The 22619-nt window shown below is 55.2% G+C and overlaps 1 protein-coding gene and 1 long non-coding RNA gene across 4 annotated transcripts; both read left to right on the forward strand.

The window, feature by feature from the left end:
- The first annotated feature begins 2089 nt into the window (after positions 1–2089).
- On the forward strand, positions 2090–21608 carry LOC138846569 (uncharacterized). 3 transcript variants are annotated; one of them, XR_011384075.1, is made up of 4 exons: positions 2090–2208; positions 2777–2846; positions 3012–3097; positions 21475–21608. It is a non-coding gene; the product is annotated as an uncharacterized lncRNA (long non-coding RNA). The 3 variants fall into 3 exon arrangements; XR_011384076.1 differs by lacking the exon at positions 21475–21608 and adding an exon at positions 4047–4072; XR_011384074.1 differs by lacking the exon at positions 21475–21608 and having other exon boundaries at positions 3012–3751.
- LOC138846731 (TBC1 domain family member 3E-like) lies at positions 5342–10720 on the forward strand. Its single transcript, XM_070063310.1, has 9 exons — positions 5342–5422; positions 5588–5697; positions 6235–6283; positions 6392–6581; positions 7195–7289; positions 7595–7660; positions 7963–8062; positions 8402–8554; positions 9095–10720. The coding sequence occupies exons 1-9, from the start codon at positions 5342–5344 to the stop codon at positions 10162–10164; spliced, it is 1914 nt and encodes a 637-aa protein (XP_069919411.1). The 3' UTR covers positions 10165–10720.
- Positions 21609–22619: the final 1011 nt, after the last annotated feature.

Here is a 22619-nt window from a genome sequence, read left to right on the forward strand (position 1 = left end):
ATACTTGAAAGGCAGAGTGACAGAGGGAAGGGGAGAAAAAATGAGAGATGGAAGAGCTGCTGAGATCCCCGGTGGCTGGTGGCCCTCTGGGCTCCCCAGAGCTGGAGGTCATTCTAGCTGGGCTCTCTACAGAGTCCCAAGGCTAGAGTGGCCTGCAGAGTAAGAACGGCCGGCAGGGAGGGTCCAGGATGCCTGAACAGGGAGAGGCCGCACTGACCTCTGCACAGACAGATGCCAGAGACACAAAGGGAGGACCATGTTCCCAGGGACTCCATGGAGTCCATGGAGCAGTGAGGAGTGAGAACAGACTCCAGAGACTCCATGGAGCAGTGAGGAGAGAGAACAGACACAGAGCTGCCAGCCACATGCTCCCAGTGCCCATTTTAGGGAGGGGTCCACACATGCAAATCAGTAACACGATATGTCACATCAACAAAATTGGTGGATAAAAGAAAAAGATTATCTCGATAGATGAGGAGGAAGCATTTGATGAGATAGAGCATTCTTTCATGGTGGACAACATAAAGATTGATTGACTATAGAAGGAATACACTGCAACACACTCAAGGCAATAGTGAGCAAACACACAGCCATCATCATATTGAATGGGGATAAGATGGAAGTATTCCCATTAAGAACTGGACCAGAAAAGGGTGCCCAGTTTCACCGTAATTATTCTATATAGTTCTAGACATATTACTCAGAGCCATTAGGCAAGGAAGAGGAATCAAAGGCATACAAAGTAGGAAGCAGGCGGTCCACCTTGTTGGGGATGGCATGCTCCTTACACACAGGCACTGAGAGACTCTGGGAACTCATCAAAGAAGTTGTAAAGTTGCAGGATAGAACATAAAAATCTACAGCATTCTCACATACAGCTCTGGCTGAGAAAGAAATCTCATTAAAAATACCCATAAAAAAAAAAAAACAAGTACCTTTAGATAAATTTCACTAAGAATGGAAATGATCTCTAGAATGTAAATGAAAAATTATTAATGAAAGATATACAAGAACACACCAAAATGGAAAAATCTTCCTTGTTTTTGATTTGGGAAAATTAAACTATCCAAGGGATCACATTACTCAAGGCAATTTGCATATTCCACGTGATCTCAATGAAAATACCAAGGACATACATCACATATGTAAAAAGAAATCCAAAAATTCATATGGAAGCACAAAGATCCCAAATAGACAAAACAATCTTTAATAACAAAATCAAAGCTGGAGGCATCACAGTACCAGATATCAAAACCTACTGCAGGGCTGTTATAAACTAAACAAACTAGCATTGGCTCAAAAATAGACGTGTAGTCTAATTGAACAGAAGAGAATCCCCAGATAGTAATCCACTCATCTTTGACCAACTCATATTTGACAAGAGACCTAAATCCCTCCACGAAAAGACACTTTTTCAGACGACGTTGGGAATATTGGGTTTCTACCTGCAGAGGTTTGAAACAAGACTCGTATCTTGCACCCTGTACAAAAGTCAACTCACAGTGGATCCATGATCTAAGCCTAAGACCTGAAACCCTGAAACTCCTGAAGGAAAAGATAGGGGAAACACTGCAGGACACGGGTCTGGGCAAAGACTACTTGGAGAAGACCCCAGAAGCACAGGAAAGCAAAGTGAACATGGGATGACCCTGAGCTAAGAAGTTTCTGCACAGCAAAGGAAACAACCAGCAAAGTGAAGAAGAACCAACGACACGGGAGAAAATATTTACAAACTACGATCCGATAAAGGGTTAACACCCAGAGTATATAAGGAACAGGAGAAACTCATCAAGGACAAAACAAGCAACCCAGTCAGGAAGTGGGCTCACTGCGGGAACTTTATTCAAACTTATGAGGCTTAAAGGCTGTTCTATAGAGAGCAGGGTTTGGTCTCAGGGCCCGACAGAGGCCAGAGGCACAGGTGCACCTGGCTCCAGAACACCTGTCCTGGGCCTGCCCTCCTGATCGAGCTGTGGAGACAGCACAGGACCCACCTCCAAGGGATCTGACAGTTGAGGGGACGAGGCCCTGCTGACCCGGGAGGGTGGCATTGTGACACTGCTGCTGGAACCCCGTGATGTCAGCATTCCTGGAATCCTCCTGCGTGGGTGGTGGCAGTTAGAGGCTGCTCGTGTCTGTGAGGGACTGACTCGTGTGCTTTCCTAGACTGGAGCGGACTCGGCAGAGGAGGACGGATTTGGGACAGAGGTGAGAGGGACGGGTCTTGGGGAGGGACAGTGGCTCCCGGATGAGTGACGAGAGCCGAGCACGGGCGTTGCCTGCTATGTGCTGAGTGCGGCTACTGTGGTCCCTGTCAGTGCTCCCATGATGGAGTAGGGTGGCTGTGAGGATGCCCTTAGTATGGGTCTGTGCCAGCCCAGGTGTCCCCAGGGTTGGCGTCCTGTCTGCACTGAGCTCCCCACGGGGCACAGGTACCTGTTGTGGGCTCATCGGAGACTTGGGGCTCTGAACTGGGAGCTGGAGGAGACCTTCTGTTCTAGGGGTGTGTCTGGGCACAAGGAGGGTAGCCCACACCACACGGGGAGAAGGCTCCTTCAGTCAGTCTGGGGCAGAAGTCAGGGGCACCCCCCCTCTCCCTCGTGTGTCATCCATGTCCACGACCTCTGGACTGACACCCTCCTGGTTCCTGAGAGTCAGGTGCCACCTGCCTGGCGGTGGCTCAGATTGGATGGACTTGAGTCCCAGGGTGGGGTGGTAGGAAGCAGCTCCCTGTGGTGCTTCTGGGCTCTGTCCTGTTTACAGTGTGTTCTTGCAGCTCAGACATGGAGGCTCTGGAGTTGCTGGAGGCCCGGCAGCGAGCCGTGACCATCACCAAGTATGAGCAGGTACAGGCCAGGCAGCTGCCATGGGAGGAAAGGCCCTAGGACCTCGGCCGTGTCCATGGCAACAGTGGACTGGGCTGCCAAGGGCCATGGTGGTGGAGGGGGCCCTCCCGCTCTCCCCAGCCCGTGTGCCCCTGGCTTCTCACCTGGGTGCCCTTCTGGCTGCAGGGTCGCCGAGGAGGGGTGCTGGTGATGCCTTGGGAGGAGGAGGACGAGGCCACCCGCCCATTCCCGGATCAGCTGGGCATCCTGCAGTGAGTCGGCACACCCCATGGCCACTCAGGGCAGCTTCTGTTCTCAGAGCGCCTGCTCTGGAGGCAGGGACCTGTCTCTACAGCCTGGGCTCTCCTCCTGTGATAGGAGCCTCAGGAGATACTGGGCGGGACAGGGCTGCCCGGGAGCTGGGAGGGGAGGAGCCCTGTCACTGGCAGAGAGGGTGTGGGCACAGGACGAGTGACCAGGGCTGCAGGGGCTCGGGGCCCCCGGAGAGCAGCCTCCTTGGCAGGGTCCGAGGGGCAGCTGGGCTGAGGGCCGAGCCCCTGGCTGGGGTCCTGAGGAAGGGACCGGGCAGGGAGGGTTCTCAGCAAAGGCGCTCTGGCCTGAGTCTGAGCCGGGGAGCTGGGGACTGGGGAGGAGGTACTAGGCCTTCATCCTGTGCCCCAGGTGTCCTGGGACATGGAAGAGGGTGAGTTTGTGTTGCGGCCTGAGCAGCTGAGATCAGGAGAGGCAGGTGGCAGAGGGCAAGCCCACGGCTGGGTAGGGTGTCGGGGAGTAGGCACCATGACAGCCCTGCCAGCACTGGGCAGATTTCAGGCCAGGTCGTGGTCTGGTCGGTGGTTCTGCCATTTCTTGACACTGGCTCCCACGGGTGCCCAGTCCTCCACTCCCAGGCAGCCTTCCTGTCTCAGGACTGTGGATTCTCAGATCCTGCACAGGGCCCGGTCTCTGCCCAGGAGGGAGCTCCCATAGCAGACCCGCATTGCGATACCCGGGACCTTGCGGGCCCAGTGCTCTCCACATTTCCAGGTCCCATCCACCCAGGGGTGTCCATGGGCAGGACGGCTGCCTCGTGCCTTCTCTTTGAACTCTTGATCTAAGTCTTGGGGCTTGGGCCTGGGTTGTCCCTTCCCTGGCCTGGCGTGGGCGGTGGAGAGGCTCAGGCCTGGCTCAGGTCCTCATGGCTGTGCCTCCGTTGCCTCCCAGTGAGAAGCGGTTGCCCCGGGACAGCGCCTGGGGCACCAAGGTGAGCGCTGTCTGTGGAGACCGCAGGGGTGGGGCTGGGAGGATCCCCCAGGGCCTGGTGTCTTGGGTGGTGTTGAGGGGCAGAACCCAAAGTCACCCAGAGTCAGGAACTCTAGGGCTACCCCACCACATCCTCCCGCCCTAAAAGGACATGCAGCCACGGGACACTGCCCACAGCCACGGGACACCTGGAGGGTTGGACAGTGGGGGTGTCCGTCCTCAGTGTGGCTTCTGTGGAGGCGGCCACGGGTCACAGGTTCTGACCCACTCAGAGGGTCTGGGCCCAGGTCTGGGCCCACTGCGGGTCCATGCGGTTCAGAGAGGTCAGGCTGGGCGCTGCCTCCGAGGGCCGCTCTCCAAGACCCAGATCTGTGCTGACAACAAAGTTGCTCTCTTCCTGCAGAATCGGCAGAACCGAAGCCTCCAAAAATGGCTGAAAATTCTGAAGAATTGGCAGAATTATCAGAACACTCAGAAGGTGGCTTGGCGGCTGAGGAGCTGTGGGGAACTTCTCTGCCCCTTGGGAGTTCATCACCCACGTCTGTGGGGGCGCTGGGTTCTCTCCAAGTCTGCTGGCGGCCCACGGTCTCTATTTCCAAGGACATGGGCCTTGGCTCAGCCTCCTGTCTCCCATTCAAGGTCCCCGCTGGGAGACAACTGATGGCAGGATTGGCCACGCCCTGGCCGAGGGAAGGGAGGCCATGTCTGAGATCCATGTTCCCTAAGCCCAGACCACCTCTGTCCCTGGGGATTGACCCAAGCCCTCCCAGGACAGCAGGCACCCAGGCTGCCATCCTGCTGCAGCCTCTGCCCCCAGCCTGCCCAGGGTGCCCTGTGCCTGGCTCACCAGAGCCCTTCCTTCCTGCAGCTGCGCCGCCGGATTTACAAGGGCGTCCCTGCCCAGGTGCGGGGGAAGGTGTGGGGCCTGCTCCTCGGGGTGGACGCGGTGAAGGCGGAGAACCCCGGGGCCTATCAGGTAGGGCCCTGAGCTTGGGGCCAGAGATGCCACTCCCGGGCCAGGTGGGTCCAGAGCTCAGCACATGGTTGGCATAGCCTGGGATGGGAAGAGGCCTCCTTTGGGCACTGTGTGCTCCTGTTCCTCTCTGGATGGTCCCTCTGGCCTTGTTCAGCATATTCCACTTGTGACTGCCCCTGTCCCCTCACCATGTCCTGGCAGTGTCCCCATTGGGAGGTTGTATGCAGCTTGTCCTGGGCGGGCCCATAGCTTACACTGGTCCCCTGGAGCACAGAACCTCATGCCTGCCCATCAGCTGAGGGTGGTCCTCAGGGGACCCCTCGGCAGGGCTCTGGATCTCATGGGTGACACGGGCACCATGGTCAGCTGACACCAGGGACCTCCCTGGTCAAGGACTCAGGGACCCGAGCCTCCTGCTCCCCAAACTCTCCTTCGGCCCCTGCTGGACCCTGGGGTCTGTGAGCACTGGGGCGGTGTAGGGGGTGCTCTGTGCTGAGGCTGGTCCCGCCCTCCTCCCGCCCTCCAGAAGCTGAAGGCGCAGGGCCGGCTGCAGTCACAGTGGGTGCAGCAGATCGATGTGGCCGTGAGCAAGACCTTCAGGGGACACGTCATGTTCCGGGAGCGATTCGGAGTCAAGTGAGGCCATGGGCAGTTTGTGACTGAGGTGGGATTCTGTGGGAACCAGTGCCGTGGAGAATTGGGAGTGTCCTAGGTGAGATGTGTGGCGCTAGCACAAGTGTGGGGTTCCTGGAAGTTTTGGGGCCCACAGTAGGTGCTGAGGCTGCCCCGTGAAGGATCAGCCAGCGCTGGGCCTTGAGCAGCTGCTGGGTGCCAGGTGCTGGTTGGAGACCTGGGCAGGTGGGGCCATAACACAGGAAGCTCCAGAGGACAGGGACAGCAGCAGAGACAGCCCAGGGACAGGAGCCAGGACCCTGGAGGCCAGAGTGGCCAGGGGCCAGGACCAGCTCCTGAGTTCCACCACAGGCCAATTGCTGAGGGTGACCTGGAGCTGGCTGTGGGCGTGTGGGGTGGGTGGGTGGGTAGGAGCCCTGGGCTGTGACCAGGGTGAGAGGTGTGCACAGTGCTGGCTGGGCTGCAGAGAAGGGGTGTGGACACAGAGCTGAGCTCACGGCCTTCAGGAACCTCCCCAACCCTCCGTCCTCTCGTCCCCAGGCAGCAGGCCCTGTTTCACCTGCTCTTGGCCTACTCCGTTTATGACCCTGTGAGTATATGCAAGGTGCAATCAGGGGGCTGGGTGTGAGGGGGCTGTGTGATGTCAGCTGGGCCTGCAAGGGGTGGGGCACAGAGACTGCTGCCCTGGGGTGCGCAGTTCCGGGAGCGAGAACAGACATGGGTCAGCCAGGTGGTGCGGCTCCATGGTGACTTTGGGCTCTTGCAGGAGGTGGGCTATAGCCCGGGCCTGAACCAGGTGGCCGCCCTGCTCCTCATCTTCTTAGATGAAGAAGATGCCTTCTGGGCCCTGGCACAGCTCATGGCCAACAACAGGCATACAATGCAGGGTAGGTGCTGGCTGGACCATCCCCCAGCAGCCAGGCTGCGAGCTGCCACCACGGCCGGCTCACCAGCTGCCCCCACACCTGGGTGTCCACAACAATCTCCCTTTGGAGAATCTGAATGTGGGGCTGGGGGCCCCCACACAGCCTGAGACCCTGGGTCTCCCCATCACCCGGGGCCCCACAGCCTCTCCATGGCTGCCTCTGCATCCCGCACCCCAGCCCTTGGGTGCATCCTGGTCCAGGTGCCTGCTGGTCCTGCTGCTTTGCACAATGGCTTCCTCCCAGCCCTCACTCAAAAAAGCTGGAGGGTGTCCAGACGGTGGCCTCCCTTACAGGGTCCCCTCGACCTAATCGTTCTACCCAAGATTCGACCAGGCCCCCACCACCTGCTCACCCATTAGTATGGTTGCACGTCTGTTCAGTCCAGACTGGACCCCAGGGCCACCCACCTGTAACCTTCTTCCACCTTCATCCTGTCCCCCCACAGGGGGGATTCCACTGCCCACGCCAGAGCCTTCACATGCCCCCACCCAGCCTGCACCCTCTATGCCGCCCCCTGACAGCCCCAGTGCTGCCTGCAGGCTCTGATTCCCCGAGGGGGGTCTGGGCCTCTCAGGGTTCTATAAAGCCGGGCAGCCCAAGCTGGCGCGTCTGCAGCAGCATCACGAGACCATCCTGAAGCTGGCGCTCCCCACACTCAAGAGCCACCTGGTGAGTGGTGTGGCCCCTGGCACCTCCAAGGGGGGGGCTCTGGAGCAGGGTCTGAGCTGTCCCTGGCACGGGGTGGAGCCAAGGCCTGACCAGGGGCCGTCTTGGTGGGAGGGGTCTGCAGGGAGGACTCATTGTCCTTCTCCTGCTCACACCCAGCATCCCGGGGCACAGTCACCAGGGGCCAGCAGGTGTCGCCTGTGCCCACACACCCAGCACTGCACTGGTTGAAGAGCCGCCCCTCCATTGGAGTATCGTCTCTGGGCAGGACTCGGACAGGCCCTGAGCCCCTCTCTCCCTTCCTGTAGGACAGCCAGGGTGTGGCCACCAGGACCTATATTCCCAAGTGGTTCAAAGGCTGCTTCACTGACGGGGTAAGGTGCCCAGGGACACCTGCACCCGGGAAGCTGTGCCCACAGGGCCAGGTGGCAGGCCAGCGGTCATGCTGCCAGTCCTCCTCACCCCTTCTCCCCAGTCCACTGCGTCCCTGAGGGGCCTGCAACCCCCTGGCAGGTGCCCCACATCCCCACTGGGAAAGTCCAGCCCTTGAGCAGTGGCAGGACCTCAACTGGGGCAGCCTCAGCAGGGTCTCACCCTGGGCAGGGGTACCTGTGCTGCCCTCTGCTCCCTGCTCAGCCTGCACGGCCGCATCCTCACACCCCTGCTGCCCCCACAGAGTCCCTTCCCAGTGACCCTCAGGTTCTGGGACATTTACATTCTGGAGGGCGAGCCCGTGCTGACGGCCATGTCCTACGTGGCTCTCAAGATCCACAAGAGTGAGTCCCCTGGGGCTATGGAGGGTGGGGTGCTGGGCTGGGGCGTGGGGGATCCTGCTCAGTCCCTGAAACATGGACTGAGGGAGAGCAGGAGCGGCTGCCTGGGTCCCGTGCTTGAACCTGGTGTTAGTGTTCCCCCAGAAACCCCCTAGCAGGCCCTGCCCCTTGGCTGGGTGGACAGGGTACCTCACATGTGAATCTCAGCCTTACCCCAGGTGGGGACTTTGCAGATCCAGTGGCTACCTGGGTGTGTGGACAGGGAGTGGAGAGTCCGTGGGTGCTGTTCCTGCACTGGGCACCTCTAAGCCAGATACCCCCACTGCCCCCCACCCCATGTAGTCCGCCTCCTGCAGCTGTCCCAGGACACCCTCAGTGCGTTCCTCCAGGACCAGCTGAGCCAGGCCTGGGCCCTGGACGAGCATGTCGTGGGGAGGCAGCTCCAGGCCTCCCAGTCGAAGCTCCACAAGCTCCGCTGCCTGCTGCCTCCTCCAGGTGGGCCCCCGTGAATGCTCCCCATCGCCCCTGGGGTGTCAGCAATGGGCGCGCCAGGTACCCAGGACCTGCCCTGGCCTTTCCTCCTCCATGTCATCTGCTCCAAGCGGCTTTCACACATCCTGGCCGATGTAGCCTCAAGGTGGTGCCCAAACCTGGGTGCCCGAATACCTGGCAGGCGAGTCCCAGTCATTCCTACAGCAGCCCCCGTGGTGTGTGTCAGGGCTCTTAGGTGACAGGTGGGTCAGGTGACAGAATGACCTCATGGGAGTTTGTTGGGACCCAGGTCTCTGGGATGACCGTGTCAGACATGGAGCCCAGAGCCAGCCCTGCCGTGGGGTCCATCCCAGCATCCTGGGTCCCCCTCACAGCTCCCCCACCCAGGTGCCCACACCTTTCCCAGGGCAGCAGCAGCCAGGTGTCCTCAGGACCAGTCCAGGGGGCCAGGCAGTACCTTGAGGGCCCCAGGTCCCCAGCTCCAGCCCAGCCCAGGCATCACTGGGCTCTGCGAGAAGCCGACTGCCTCTCCTTGCCTTTCAGCACTGCCAGAGGAGCTGCCCAGTGGTCCCCTTGGCCAGACGCTGGAGGCCACGGAGCCAGGGCCGCTCCCCACACCAGGGAGGCCCGAGGTGCTGGTCGATGAGGCCGCAGTGGGTCTCCCTGCTGATCCCACCCTGCCCCAGGAGTTCCGGGGCTCAGCACCCTGCAGTCAGGCTTTGGGAGGAGTCGAGTGCTCCATCCCCGAGGCCACGTGGGAGCTGGAGACATGGAAGACACAGGAGGCCTCCCCAGAGCCTGGGGTCCCAGGCCTCCTGCAAGGGTCCCTGGAGTGTCTGGGTGCCGCCTCTGTCACTCCCACCGCCCACAACCCTGGGAAGCAGCAGAGCCTGTCAGCACCGGCGTCCCTGCCTGACCTGGTGGAGTACATGCTGGCTGCAGACCGCTGGCCCCCACAGCGCCACATCCTCCAGGCGCTCTTAGAGCCCGGCAAACCCACCACGGCCTCCCTGGGAATCCGAGGACATGCCCAGCCCTGTGGGTCCACGGAGCCTCCCTGCCCTCCCCCGACGAAGGTGCTAGAAGTTTCCATGCTGGAAGACTGGGAACATGAAGAGGACTCCCCCGACGCCTGGGCCTCCAGCCTCTCCCTGGGCTCCTCCGAGTTCTCCCACCCTGCGCAGCGAGCAGGGGATCAGCAAGGGCTGTCGGGCTGGGGCTCCCTCCCTGACCTGGTGGTCTACATGCTGGCCGCAGACTGCTGGCCTCCGGATAGCAACATCCTGCAGGCACTCTTAGACCCCTGCAAGGCCACTCTGGTTCCCCTCTGGACCAAGGGCCTGGGGGAGCCCCGAGACACTGTCTCCACTCCAGGGAGCTTTGATGCAGAAGCCTCCTGCTGCGGGCCCTTCTCGAGCGATGAGGAGTGGGGTGACGAGGAGGGCTCCCTGGAGCCCTGGGAGCCAGACCTGTCCCTCGGGGCATCAGAGCCTCTGTGCTCAGTCCACATCTCAGGGGATGACCTCCGCATGGCACAAGGAGCTGGCTTTCCTAAGCCTAGGGAGTCCTTGCCAGCTGGAGACCCTGGAACCCCAGAGAACAAAACCAAGTAGGACTGTGAGCCCCGCCCCTTCTGCCCTGGCCCCTGTTACTCCAGCTCCACCTGTGTCCCCCAGAACTTGAGACAGGCCCGAGGACCCCTGCCCTGTGGCCCCTGCAGACCATGCACTCAGGCAGTGGTGGGCGGAGCATCCCTAGGGCCAGGCCCATGGTGGGTTCACGACCCCGAGTGCTAGCAGAGCCTGGTGGCCTCCTCCATGGTGAGGCTGTCACGCTGAGGCCATGCAGGAAAATATGGGACCACTTTACCACCCTGCAAGTCAATGGACCCTGCCTACACCGTGTCTTTCTTATTGACAAGGGTCCTTCACTGCTTGGGTCCCTGATCCTTAGCAGCCTCCCCTGGCCTCACCTGCACCTGGGTCCCAAAGTCAGGGTCCCATGTATGCTTTGTGCCCCCTACCCAGTAGCTGAGGTCAGGAGGAGTCCATCCAGTCCATGGTTGCTGTCCACTGAGCCGGGCTTGCATCTGGCACCCATCCCTCCTCTTAGAACATTCTCTTACTCCCTGGTGTCTGGGCATGCACTGAATCACCAATTTGGTGGCCTGTGGAGGCATAAGACTGTGTGGCCAACACATTGTGGAGATGGCAAAAGCAGAGGTGCTGGTTGCCCTCAAACTCATAGGAGTGTCCCAGGGTTCCCCCTGCCCCTTATTGATGGAAATAGAATAAAGAGTTTGTTTCTGAAGGGTTTGGTCCATTCTTGTGTCCCTCAAGGCCTGTCTGCAGAGGTTCCCAATGGACTTCGTGCAAGGCAACAGATACTGCAGGCCCCAATCTCAGCCAGAGGCCTGGTTCCCGGCCATCCATTGATTCCTGATGGTCCCCATGCCCCATGGCATTTGACATTGTGCACAGCATTGTGTGAGGTGTGAGGTCACCTCAGGCCCCTATCCTGGGCTGGCGAGGTCCAGCGTCCCTTCCCCTCCGTGGGTCCAACTCCTCCCTGCCTTTCTTCCCCCTTCTCCATGAATCCAGTCCTCCAGACCTCCTGAAACTGGGACTGGCCGGAGAGGCCTCCAGAGAACACAGACCTAGGACCAGTAGGTCAGTCACCTGAGAAAGTCAAGGAGCATCGGTGTCCCCTCAGGGTGGCCCTGGACTTCGACCCTGGGGGCTAAGTGCAGATACCTGCTGCCCAGTCAGGTGGGCACTCTCCTGTTGGGGTCAGCCTCCATTCTTCGGCAGCCTCATCTGGGGCAGAGCGTGCTCTTGAGACAGGGGAACAGGGTAAGGGCACACGTTCGTGCTCTAGGAATGAGCCGGGGGACCATCCCCTGGGTGGGGTCCCTGCCTGGCCTCCAGCTGCCCACTGGCCCTTGACCTCCCAACTTCACCAGCTCCTTCTTCAACTCTCTGCCTCACAAAAGGGAGCTGAACCCAGCTCATCTGAAGGCCACAGCGCCACCCTGCTGGTTCAGGTTCACTCCTAAGCGTGTGTCTGGAAGGACCAGGACCTTCCAGGATCCAGGTGTGGCAAAGGCTGGACTACATGTGTGTAACTCCAACCTGGAATTGGGCTCATGTCACTGGGTGTCCTACAAAGGGCTCAGGGCCACAAGTGCTCACTTGGTGCTCTCTGGAGATGAAAGCAGAGGCCAACATGGCCCTGTGTGGGAAGTGAGCTTTCTTGTCTAGTCTGGCCAATATTACCATGTAGGGTAGGCCACGATTGAGAGCAAGGGCCAGTCCAGTTCCCAATGCCCATGGCCCTGTCATCGCTGTTCCCTCAGAGCACACCCTGGACTGCACCTATTTCATCTGCTCCCTGCATGGGGAATGGGGGAGCCAGATGGCTGCATCCAGGGTGGGCAGAGGGCGTGGGGAGCCTGCTCCAGGAGCAGCTGCTCTCCCAGCCCTGTGTGAGCCCTGGGATCCTGAGCAGCAGCACTGCAGTGAGGAGTGAGCAGGCGGCTCCTGGTCTTGTTGGATGCTCAGGAGGACTTGTTGGCAGCAGCAGGCACCTGAAGCCCTGCTGGTCCCCGTGCCCTGACTCCTTCTCCCCCTGGCCCTCACTGTCCATGTGGTCAGCAGACCCGATCCCCAGATGATCCCCTGCCCCTGCTGTGACTCCTGTGTGCGGCACAGTGCAGGGCCACCCCCTCCCCTGGAATGGAGGCTTCTTGAAGCCGGCTCCTGCCCAATCCTGGGTCCGTGACACAGGGTTCTTCTGTCCTGGGTGGGGGATCATGCCCTGGCCCTGCTGGTGGATGCTCTGCCTCCAGGGCCCCTCCCTGGCCACTTGCTGGAAAGCTGGTGTGCATCATGGAAGCAGCAGCGATTTGTCCTCACGGGAATAGATTCTGGGTAGATCTACAGACAGGTGTGGATACGGGTGTGGACATGGATACACAACTGTGGATCTGCACTGGAATACAGATATACGTGTGTGTACAAACACAGATATACAGAGAGACAGAGATTTAGATACAGAAATGAATACAGATATACAGGAGAGAAAGGTGTATATATAGAGAGATTCAGCTTAGATAGAGACACACACACACATGGATACAGACACAGCCACAGCGACAGGTACAGGTACAGGTACAGGTACAGAGATTTCTCTTCCTTCCTGTGATGCTTTCAGAAGACCCAGTGGTGGTCACAGACCCCAGAGAACAATTCCTTAATCAAGGAATCTCTTTCATAACCAAAGAGGTGAAGCAGGAGTCTCATGTCCATGGGGTTCAATGGTTCCACTTCTCATTCATCACCTGGAAGTAGCTGCTCTGATGGGAGGGTTGGATGGACCTTCACAACCTCTCACTAGGGCTGGAGCCACCGCTACACTGCCCGCATCCCATATGGGCAATAGTTCCAGTCCGGCTGCTCCACTTCCCATCTAGCTCTCTGCTGTGGCCTGGGAAAGCAGTACAAGACGGCCCAAGTCCTTAGGCCCCTGCAACTTGTGGGAGACCAAGAAGAAGCTCAGGCTCCTGGCTTCCGATCTGCACAATTCCAGGCACTGGGGCCATCTGGAGAGTGAACCAGCAGATGGAAAACTTCCCTCTTTCTTTCTCTTTCTCTCTCTGCCTCTCTGTAACTTTGCATTTCAAACAAATACATATATCGTTAAAAACAAACAAAAACAAAAACTTCCCGTTCACATCAACTGTGGGACAACAGCCTGGGGCTGGGCTGCCTTTCATAGGCTGTGAGAGAATCTTTACTCGGGGATCCATCGATGGCACTCTTTCCCCAAAGCCAGACTGCAAAGGTTTGATTGTCAATTGTGACAGAGGGACTGGCTTCTCTCACTATCTATTTTTCCTCTCTTTTTTTTTAATTCAGAGTTACATAGAGAGAGGAATAGGTAGAGACAGAGAGGGAGAGACAGACAGACAGACTTTCCTTCTCCTGGTTTACTCCCCAATTGGCCAGAACACACATGACTGTTCCAGGCCAAAGCCAGGAGCCAGGAATTCCGTCCAGGTCTCCCGTGTGGGTGGCAGGAGTGCAAGCACTTGGGCCTCTTCCACTGCTTTCCCAGGCCATCGCAGGGAGCTGGATCAGAAGTGGAGCAGCCAGAACACAGATACCCATATGGGATGCCAGCATTGCAGGCGGTGGCCGTACCCAGTACACCACAACAATGGCCCCTCCTCTCCCTGCCACACTCAGGGACAAAGTAAGTTCATTGATGTGCCTCCTACTCCTTCCAGTGTGGCAGTGAGAGCTATCAGAAAACAAACATACAGCAGCACCCTCCTGAGGACCCAGGTCTTCCATGCTGAGCCTTGGGGCATTTCACTTGTGCAGCTTCCTAAGCAGCCGAGCTCCTGTCTCAGGGCAAAGAAAACAGTAGACAAGAAAAACACCCGTGTCCAAAACAAAATACCTGGAAAAATGGTGACCTTGGGATGATCTCCCTCCCCACCCACTCTGCGTGTGTGTGTCTGTCTGTCTCTGCCTCTGTTTTTCAAGTACATAATTGCAGGCAAAATTTTTGTTTGGCTTAAGGACTTGAGCAAACATTTGTTCACAGAAGAAATACAATGGACAGCAAACATGCTGGTGTCCCCCTCTCCCTTCATGATGTTTTGGTTCTTTTATTTGAAAGGCAGAGGCAGTGAGAGATAGGAGAGGACAGATGGAGAGAGATCTTCATCAGCTGGGTCAGTCCCCGAGTGCCCACAGAGCTGGGCGTGGCATAGAAGCCCACAACACCCACCGTGTTTCCGGCAAGGGTGGCAGGGACCCACGTATGTGAACCATCACCACTCAGGGTGCCCATCCCCAGGAAGCAGGGTTGGAAACAAGCAGCCAGGACTTGAACCCCCAGGCACTACAACAGGGGATGTGGGCATCGGCAGCATCGGAACACTTTGGCAGTCATCAGCCCCATTCCTTTACAGAAGCACTCCACACTGATGATTCACACGTCTAATTCTGGAAGACAGGAGAGGAATGCCCATTGCCTATTGTGTAAATCTTCGGTGGCCCAGAGACTGGTTTATGTCCAGCACCTACCTAATACCTCCAAGGGCCCTGCCTCTCCCACGCTGCTAGTCCAGTGAACACATCAACACCAGCGTAGTCACTTACCTATTGATGGTGGCTCTCTCTTCACCCCTCACTCTCTTGGATGATGGACCAACCTCCAGTCCTAGACAAAGACAATGATGTGGTCCCCCGTGAATATTTACTCACCTCACTGCTGTCACAAGTACATTTCTTCCCCTGGCCTCTGCCTCTTTCCACCAGAACAATCTCCAGCCTCCACAATCAGATGCCTCTTTGACCTGCAAATGCCTGTGGAATACCCCACTCCTGGTTCCTTCATATTCCTGAGGCTGGCTGGGTCTCACACTTCCCACTCCACGTGTTCTGTCTAGGGTGATTTCTCCACCACCTGCTTGGCCAGTAGTTCTGTCCAGAAAGCCACTCCTTGTCTTTCAGCTCTGGGCTGCTTGTGTGATGGCACCAGTCTTCAGATACCCTTCCTTCTCATCATATTTTGGCCAATGGGGCAACCCCTCCCTATTGGGGTTGCTGGGAACAGAAAAAAATAGAAATTCCTCTAAGCTGCCCTGCAGTACCAAAACCCCTCTGAAGCACTTAGAGGCCTCCTCACTCTCACATCTGCAAGATATGAGGAGCTCACCGTCTCACTGAATAACTAACGTTTTGGAGTTATTCCCTTGTAACAGAGTCAGGAATCTGATCACCCAAACCTTAGACGCTACCCCTCTCAATAGGTATGAGCTTCCGACCCTCCCACCCTGCTCCATCCTGGTCACCAGCCTCACCCATTCCGAGCAAAGTTGGCCCAGAATTTCATCACCATTTGGCTGAGTTGGGTCTCCTCTTCTGAAGCACCCTCTGTCTGGGGACATCAAAGACAAGTCTTTGCTATTGAACATGTAGTCCATGAGCCAGCAGCATCCACACCACTTGGGAGCTTGTTAAAAATACACTCTTATGGCCAGCACTGTGGTTCACTAAGCTAATCCTCCGCCTGTTCGCCGGCACCCCAGATTCTTGTCCTGGTCAGTGCTCCGGATTCTGTCCTGGTTGCTCCTCTTCCAGTCCAGCTCTCTGCTGTGGCCCGGGAAGGCAGTGGAGGATGGCCCAGGTCCTTGGGCCCTGCACTCGCATGGGAGACTGAGAGGAAGCACCTGGCTCCCTGCTTTGGATTGGCACAGTGCACCGTCTCAACACACCGGCCATAACGGCCACTTGGGGTGTGAACCAACAGAAAAAGGAAGACCTTTCTCTCTGTCTCTCTGTCTCTCTCTCATGTCTAACCCTACCTGTCAAAAAAAAAAATGTACTCTTAGCCCTTATTCCACACCTAGTGAGCAAACACCTGTATTTAGCAAGATCCTCATGAATAGGTCTGCACTAGGAGCATCACTGGCTGAGCACTCATCTGTGAGCATGCAGCCAGCCTTCCTCCCTCAGTCTTCTGTGCCCACCTGCCGCCTCACCCCCAGGGCTGCCACGTCATACCCTAGTGTTTCTTCCTCAGCAAGCGTGGGGGAACTGTTGTCTGCCCAGTGCCATTTGGATATTTTTAACATCATTTGTGGGACAACACAATTATCAACTTACAAGCTAGCCTGCTTATAGATTTATCGAAATTCTAGTTCTTCCTGTGGTTGCTTGGCAGAGCCAGACATAATGATTTCCTCAGATTATAGACCCACCGGGTGGTCGTTCCCCACCCCTGTCCTCCAGCAACTCATTCCTCAGGGGAGAGCCCCTAGGAGAGAAGGATCAGCCTCAGTCAGGCTGGTGGGGAATTTATGTTCCCCCTGGGACAGTAATGAACTCAGAACTGTGATAGCCGAAAAGAACAGAGACTCATTCATAATTCCACCACTCAGAGAACACCACCTGGATGTTTTAGTACATATTTCTGTTCTGTATGTACAAGGGGCTGATGGTGTATATGTTATTTTATTCCATACTATAACCATGTCTTCCTATCAGTAAGTATTCCTGCACTAATGGATGTGACAACATCAACAGGGTTAAAATCAACATGAAGGTGTGGAATAATTTTATAGTCAACTCCTCACCTCCACCACTCTGCCCTACGTTCGCAAGAGCTGCTGTATGGAACAAGTGAGCTTTCCCAGGTCTACAACACCTTGGTACACAGCAGGGTAAGATCAGAGAACTTGCTGAAAGGAGGGCTTAACCTTGCCTCTACCACTAATGGTTTCATCAGTGAACTTGGACCCTAACCAGAGAGAAAGGATCCTTTTCAAATGTGAGAACTTATTTTAGCAGTATGCTGCCAAAACTATTTATTTGTAAAATTTTTTGCCTGAAATGATTAAAATTATAAAATCCCTGCAATCCTAAAACAACCCTTAAATGGAACACAGGGCATAAATTTCCTCATACAAATCTGGAGCAAGAGAAGCAGAGACAAGGGTTGAACTAGTAATCAAATATCTGCAAATTAACATGTAAAGCTGTGTGCTTTATTTTTATTTTTAAGCTAAGTATTCCAGGTGAGAAATTGAATTAAGGAATTATACTGATAATCTGTATAGCAATTCTGCAATGTGTATCAACTGCCTTGAAATGTTCTTAGGTTCTAATCAAATAACTTCTCTTCTGAAAACCAATAAGCAATGTAAAGAATATTTAAAGAGATGTGGTTAAAGATTTATGTACACAAAGTGAGAGTAATGTTATTTGTAGCATCAGACTATGAGCAGACTCTGAGCAATCAGTCCAAATATCCACGAGGGTAGGACTGGTGAAAGTAATGTACCCATTCCAGGGAATAATGGATGTTTTTAAAGGTTTATTTATTTGAAAGGCAGAGATTCAGAGAGAGAAAGACAGATGAGATAGACATAGTCACAGAGATAGATGAGAGAAAAAGAGAGAGAGCAAGGGGGAGAGAGAGAAGAGAGAAAGAGAGAGAAACTTCTAGCTGCTGGTTCACGTCCCAAATGGCCACAATAACCACAATAGCCAGGGCTTGGTCAGCCTAAAGCCAGGAGCCTGGAACTCCATCTGGATCTCCCATGTAGGTGGCAGGGCCAAAGCACTTGGGAAATCATGCACTGCTCTACCTGGCACAGTGGCAGGAAGCTAGATCCAAAACAGAGCAGCTGGGACAGGAACCGGCAAACTGATATATGATGCTAGTACCACAAGCAATGTTTTAGTTCACTGAGCTACCATGACTGCCCGTAATGGTTGTTCTTGATGGATTTTAAATAAATATCCCTGCCTTTTTTTATTTTGTACAAGCAGAGTTAGACAGTGAGAGAGAGAGAGAGAAAGAGAGAGAGACAGAGAAAAGGTCTACCTTCGGTTGGTTCACCCCTCAGGTGGCCACCATGGCTGGCGCACTGCGCCAATCTGAAGCCAGGAGCCAGGTGCTTCCTGCTGGTCTCCCATGCGGGTGCAGGGCCCAAACATTTGGCCATCCTCCACTGCCCTCCAGGGCCACAGCAGAGAGCTGGACTGGAAGAGGAGCAACCGGGACAGAATCCGGTGCCCCAACAGGGACTAGAACCCGAGTACCGGAGCCGCAGGTGGAGGATTAGCCTAGTGAGCTGTGCCATATTCTTCTCTAAACAAATATGTAATATAAAATTTATTTTTAATTTATATGTGAGGTATGAACATTTATTAGCTGGAAATATAGAAAAAAAGTAGATTGTGGATGCCTCAGTGAAATTATGAATGTGAACATTATGAGTACATGCAGCTTCTTCTTCATATTTCCTGTATTTTCAAAGCTTTCTGCAACTGTATTGTATTAATTTTCTTTGAGAAAAGTTCTTTTTGTCAAAAAGAGTGAGGCAATGATAAAAGGTGGTGGAAGCCTGCGTTCTGGAAACCACAGAGCAACCCCAGCCACAGACACTGGCTCCTCCCCATCCTGGCACCACCCTCAGTGCCCCTCCTCTGGGCCTTCCTGGTCCTGGAGAAACTCTGGGTCCCAGGATTGGCTCCCACTCCTCCCCTCCTCCTGTTAACTTTAGCAAACTAGGTTTCAGCCAGCTGTGATGGGTCAACTTGACTAGATTAAGGAATTCCTAAGAACTGGCAATGCCTTCTCTCTGCATTGTCTGGGAGGACATTTCCAAAGGAAATTGGCATGGGAGTAGGTGGACTAAGAGGTAGAAGACTGACTGCCAACGTGTGCAGGAGGCGTTCACCCAGCTGGGACAGGCGATGTGCTTTCTCTCCTGGAGCAGGGACACTCTCTCGTGTCCTTGGGCCTCAAGACCCGGGTTCTCTGCCATTTGAATTCAGAGCCACAGCAGGGGCCCCCGGGGTTTCAATGTTTCAGTCTCAGACTTGGAGCTGTGCCATTGGTTTTCTTGGCTGTGAGGCCTCCCTGCTGGGACTGAGCCATGCCATGGTGATCCCAGGGTCTCCCGCTTGCAGAGTCTTACCCTGGGAATTCTAAACCTCCATAATCCTGGCGTCAATGCTCCTCTTAGTGTCTGGTGCTGTGGCTCATCAGTTAATGCACTGCCGGCAACATCTGCATCCATGTGAGCTCTGGTTTGTGTCCCAGCAGATCCACTTCTGATCCAGTTCCCTACTAATGCTCTGGGAAAGCAGTGGAAGATGGCCCACGTGCTTGGACTTCAAGCATCCATGTGGGAGACCTCGATCTAGAACTGTTATTTTCTGTGAAGTGTAAGGTATCAGTTTCAGACCATCATGCCAGCGTGCAGTCCCCTTCTAGGTGTCCAGCACCCACCCTGCCTGCCTCTGTTCTGCATGCAAATGAGACAAAGGGGAGGGAGCTGCTGGCTCTTGCCAAATTCCCTGCTGACCAACAGTCCCTGAGCTGCCTTCACGCCCAGGATGGAGCCAATCTCTTGCCCTAATATGGGTATTCTGGCCTTGGCCATGGGAGACTGAAGCATCTTACCGAAGAAGTCATTTCTTAGATAAAAAAAGTAAAGCCCATGGAACTCACCTCATTTGTTTGCTCATTTTTCTGGAAAGTCAGGGATGAGGAGGAACAGAGAGGGTGTGAGGTGTGGTGCAAACAGCACAGCATCTAGATCTGCACAGCTCTGGGTCTGTGGCTGCCCAGCTGGGTGCCCTGGGGAAGGGGCTTCATCTCCTTGAGCTCATGGGTCTGTGGAACATCAGAGATTGTGCCAGATGATCAAAGGTCCCATCCAGTCCTGTCTTGTGCTGGATTCCGCATGGAGGAGGCACGATGCTTCCAGCAGGACTGTCCCAAGCGACCTTTTGGCCAATGAGCTATGGAGCAGACCACGCCAGCCTTCTGTCCCCAGAACCTGGAGTTTTCTGGACATCCAGTCCCACCCTTTTGTAGATCCTTCCTCAGCTGGTGCCAGAAGTACTTGTATTTTTAAAAACGGCTATCCTTTGTGTCTTGAGGTTTTTGCAGGAATTGGAGGGTGACTCTGGGCCACAACCTTGTAAGTCCAAGGAGCCACACTCGCCAGGTGGGAAGCAGAACTGATGTCGCCACCATAGAAGCCACCAGCCCTCACATCCTTGATGCAAAATCACGTCCAAGTGCCCACCCTCACCCTTGCGTCTCTGCTTCAGCCGTGTTCTCTCTGTGTCATAGACTGTCCCAGTGTCATTGCCAATTCCTACATCTGCTTTGCATTTTATTTCAAAGTTGTTCTCCTCTTGGAGGAAATATGTGTGCAGAACAATGAAGGCTGTCTCTCGTGCCGAGCACCTGGTGACGGTGCAGTGAGTGCTGTCTGTGGCAGCCGTAGATGCTGCGGGCTTTGTGACGAGAGCGGTTTCCCTATGACCAGTCTGCTGTGCAAAACAGAGATTCTGGTCAGAGTGGCTCACCTGTCACCCACATACCTCGTTTTACAACATTTGTATCTCCTATCAGACAAGAGACTGGGGAGGATTCTGTCCCTGAGATTGGAATGCATTTTTATTTCATAAAATCCACTGAAAGTGAGGGCAGGTTTGGCCGTCTGCTTTCACTGTGGTATTCCGCCCCCGTCCCTTCTCTAGGGCTGAATTTCAAGGGCACTGGGGCTCCCGGAATGACTCCTCGGGGAAGGACACCACTCACCCTGAGGCCCTGAGACCTCAGCACTGCCACCCTTTGGGGAAGAGACACGCATCCTGGAATTCTTCTTTTATTTTGTTTTTAAATTTATGTTTCTGAGAGAGAGTGATCCTATCCACTGTTTCATTCCCCAGATGCCTACAACAGGCCAAAGCCTAGAGCTGGGAGCTGAGTTCAGGTCTCCGTGTGAGTGGTATGGACCAAGCTCTTTGGGCATTATCATCCTTCTAGGATGTGTGTTAGCAGGAAGCTGCAGTCAGGAGTGCAGATGCGCCTTGAAGCCTGGTGCTCCATACCTGACACAGGCCTGATTTTTTTTATTTATTTTTAAACATTTAGTTTAGAGGCTGGGGTGGGGGGGACAGAGAGCGAGACAGAAAGAGAGAGTGAGAGGAAAGAGAGAAGATATCCTCCATCTTCTGGTTCACTCCCCAAGGGCACAATGACCAGAGATGCAACAATTCGAAGCAGGGAACCAGGAGCTTCTTTTGGGTCTCCCATAGGGGCACAGGGGCCAGAAGACTAGGGTAACCTTATACTGCTTTCCCTGGTCATAGCAGAGAGCTGGATCTGAAGTCAGCAGTTGGGACTCAATCTGGTACCCATATAGGATGCCAGCGTGCTGGCAGTGCTTTACCCACTGTGCCAAACATGCCTTAACACCCAGGCCAGACACACACCCTCAGAAAAATACTCTCAATACAAGGCAGCAAAGAGATGGCTACATCCATAGACAGGAGGTATTGTTAAATATCAATGCAGTTAACACCCTTGTATGTTTAAAGGCTGAAAGGGAGTGGGTGATGGCCCGAGGGCCAGCTCGGAGAAGTCCACATCAGCAGCTATCAGGAAGTTTAGAGCAGAACACAGACGAGGCTTCTGCTGAACACCGGAGATCCCGGCACTGGAGATAGGCAAGTTCATGGCAGCCCAGTTCTCTGGGCACAATCCTGAAGTTCTTCTGTTGGAGCCCCTGGGTTTCTGCACGGCCACCCGAAGCCCATCATTGGCCCTAAGCCTCGGTAGCTCAGCATCCTGAGTGTGTGTGTGTGTTTGCGTTCGGTGGTGGCCCCTGCCAGATTGGACAAGGGAAGGCATCCCAATGAATCCACCTCTACAACCTCTCTCTTCTCTGCCCTGCAGAAGAGGGCACCTCAGCATCCATGGAGGAAGCGGGTTAAGAGAGAACGCGGTCCGTGTCCACCAGGTGGCAGCACCACGCTCCTGCTGCCAAGCAGAGGCTGAAGGAAGCAGTGAGCACTGGGGTTTCTGCTCTCTGGACACTGCTCAGGGCCCGTGGACCCTCCTGAGCCAGGGTTGGAAAGAAGTTCCTGTCTGGAAGGAAAGGTCACGGTTGTGTCTTATCTTGGTGAGTCATCCGTCCAAACCCTAGCACCACCAAGTATGAGGAAGGAACTAGCAAACACAAAGAGGGAGACTGCATCCCCAAGGATGAAGTGTGAAATAAGAAGAAATGTACGAGGCCAGTGCTGTGCTGTAGAGGGCTAAGCTTCTGCCAGGCACACTGACATCCCATATGGCTCAGGTTCATGTCCCGGCTGCTCCTCTTCTGACCTAGCTCTCTGCTATGGCCTGGGAAAGCATTAGAAGATAGCACAAGTGCTTGGGTCCCAGGAGACCTAGAATAAGCTCCTGGTTCCTGACTTCAGATCTGTCCATCTCCAACCATTGTGGCCATCTGGGGGAGTGAACCAGTAGGTGGAAGACCTCTCTCTCTCTCTCTCTCCCTCTGCATTTCTCTCTCTCTCTCTCTCCCCCCTACTCTTTCCTCCCCACTCTAATTCTACCTCTCAGATAAAGAAGTAAAATCTGTTTTTTTAATTTGACAGGCAGAGTTAGACAGTGAGAGAGAGACAGAGAGAAAGGTCTTCCTTCAGTTGGTTCACACCCAAAATGGCCGCCACAGCTG

The sequence above is a fragment of the Oryctolagus cuniculus genome, chromosome 18 (assembly GCF_964237555.1).
Source record: "Oryctolagus cuniculus chromosome 18, mOryCun1.1, whole genome shotgun sequence".
NCBI classification, from domain to species: Eukaryota; Metazoa; Chordata; class Mammalia; order Lagomorpha; family Leporidae; genus Oryctolagus; species Oryctolagus cuniculus.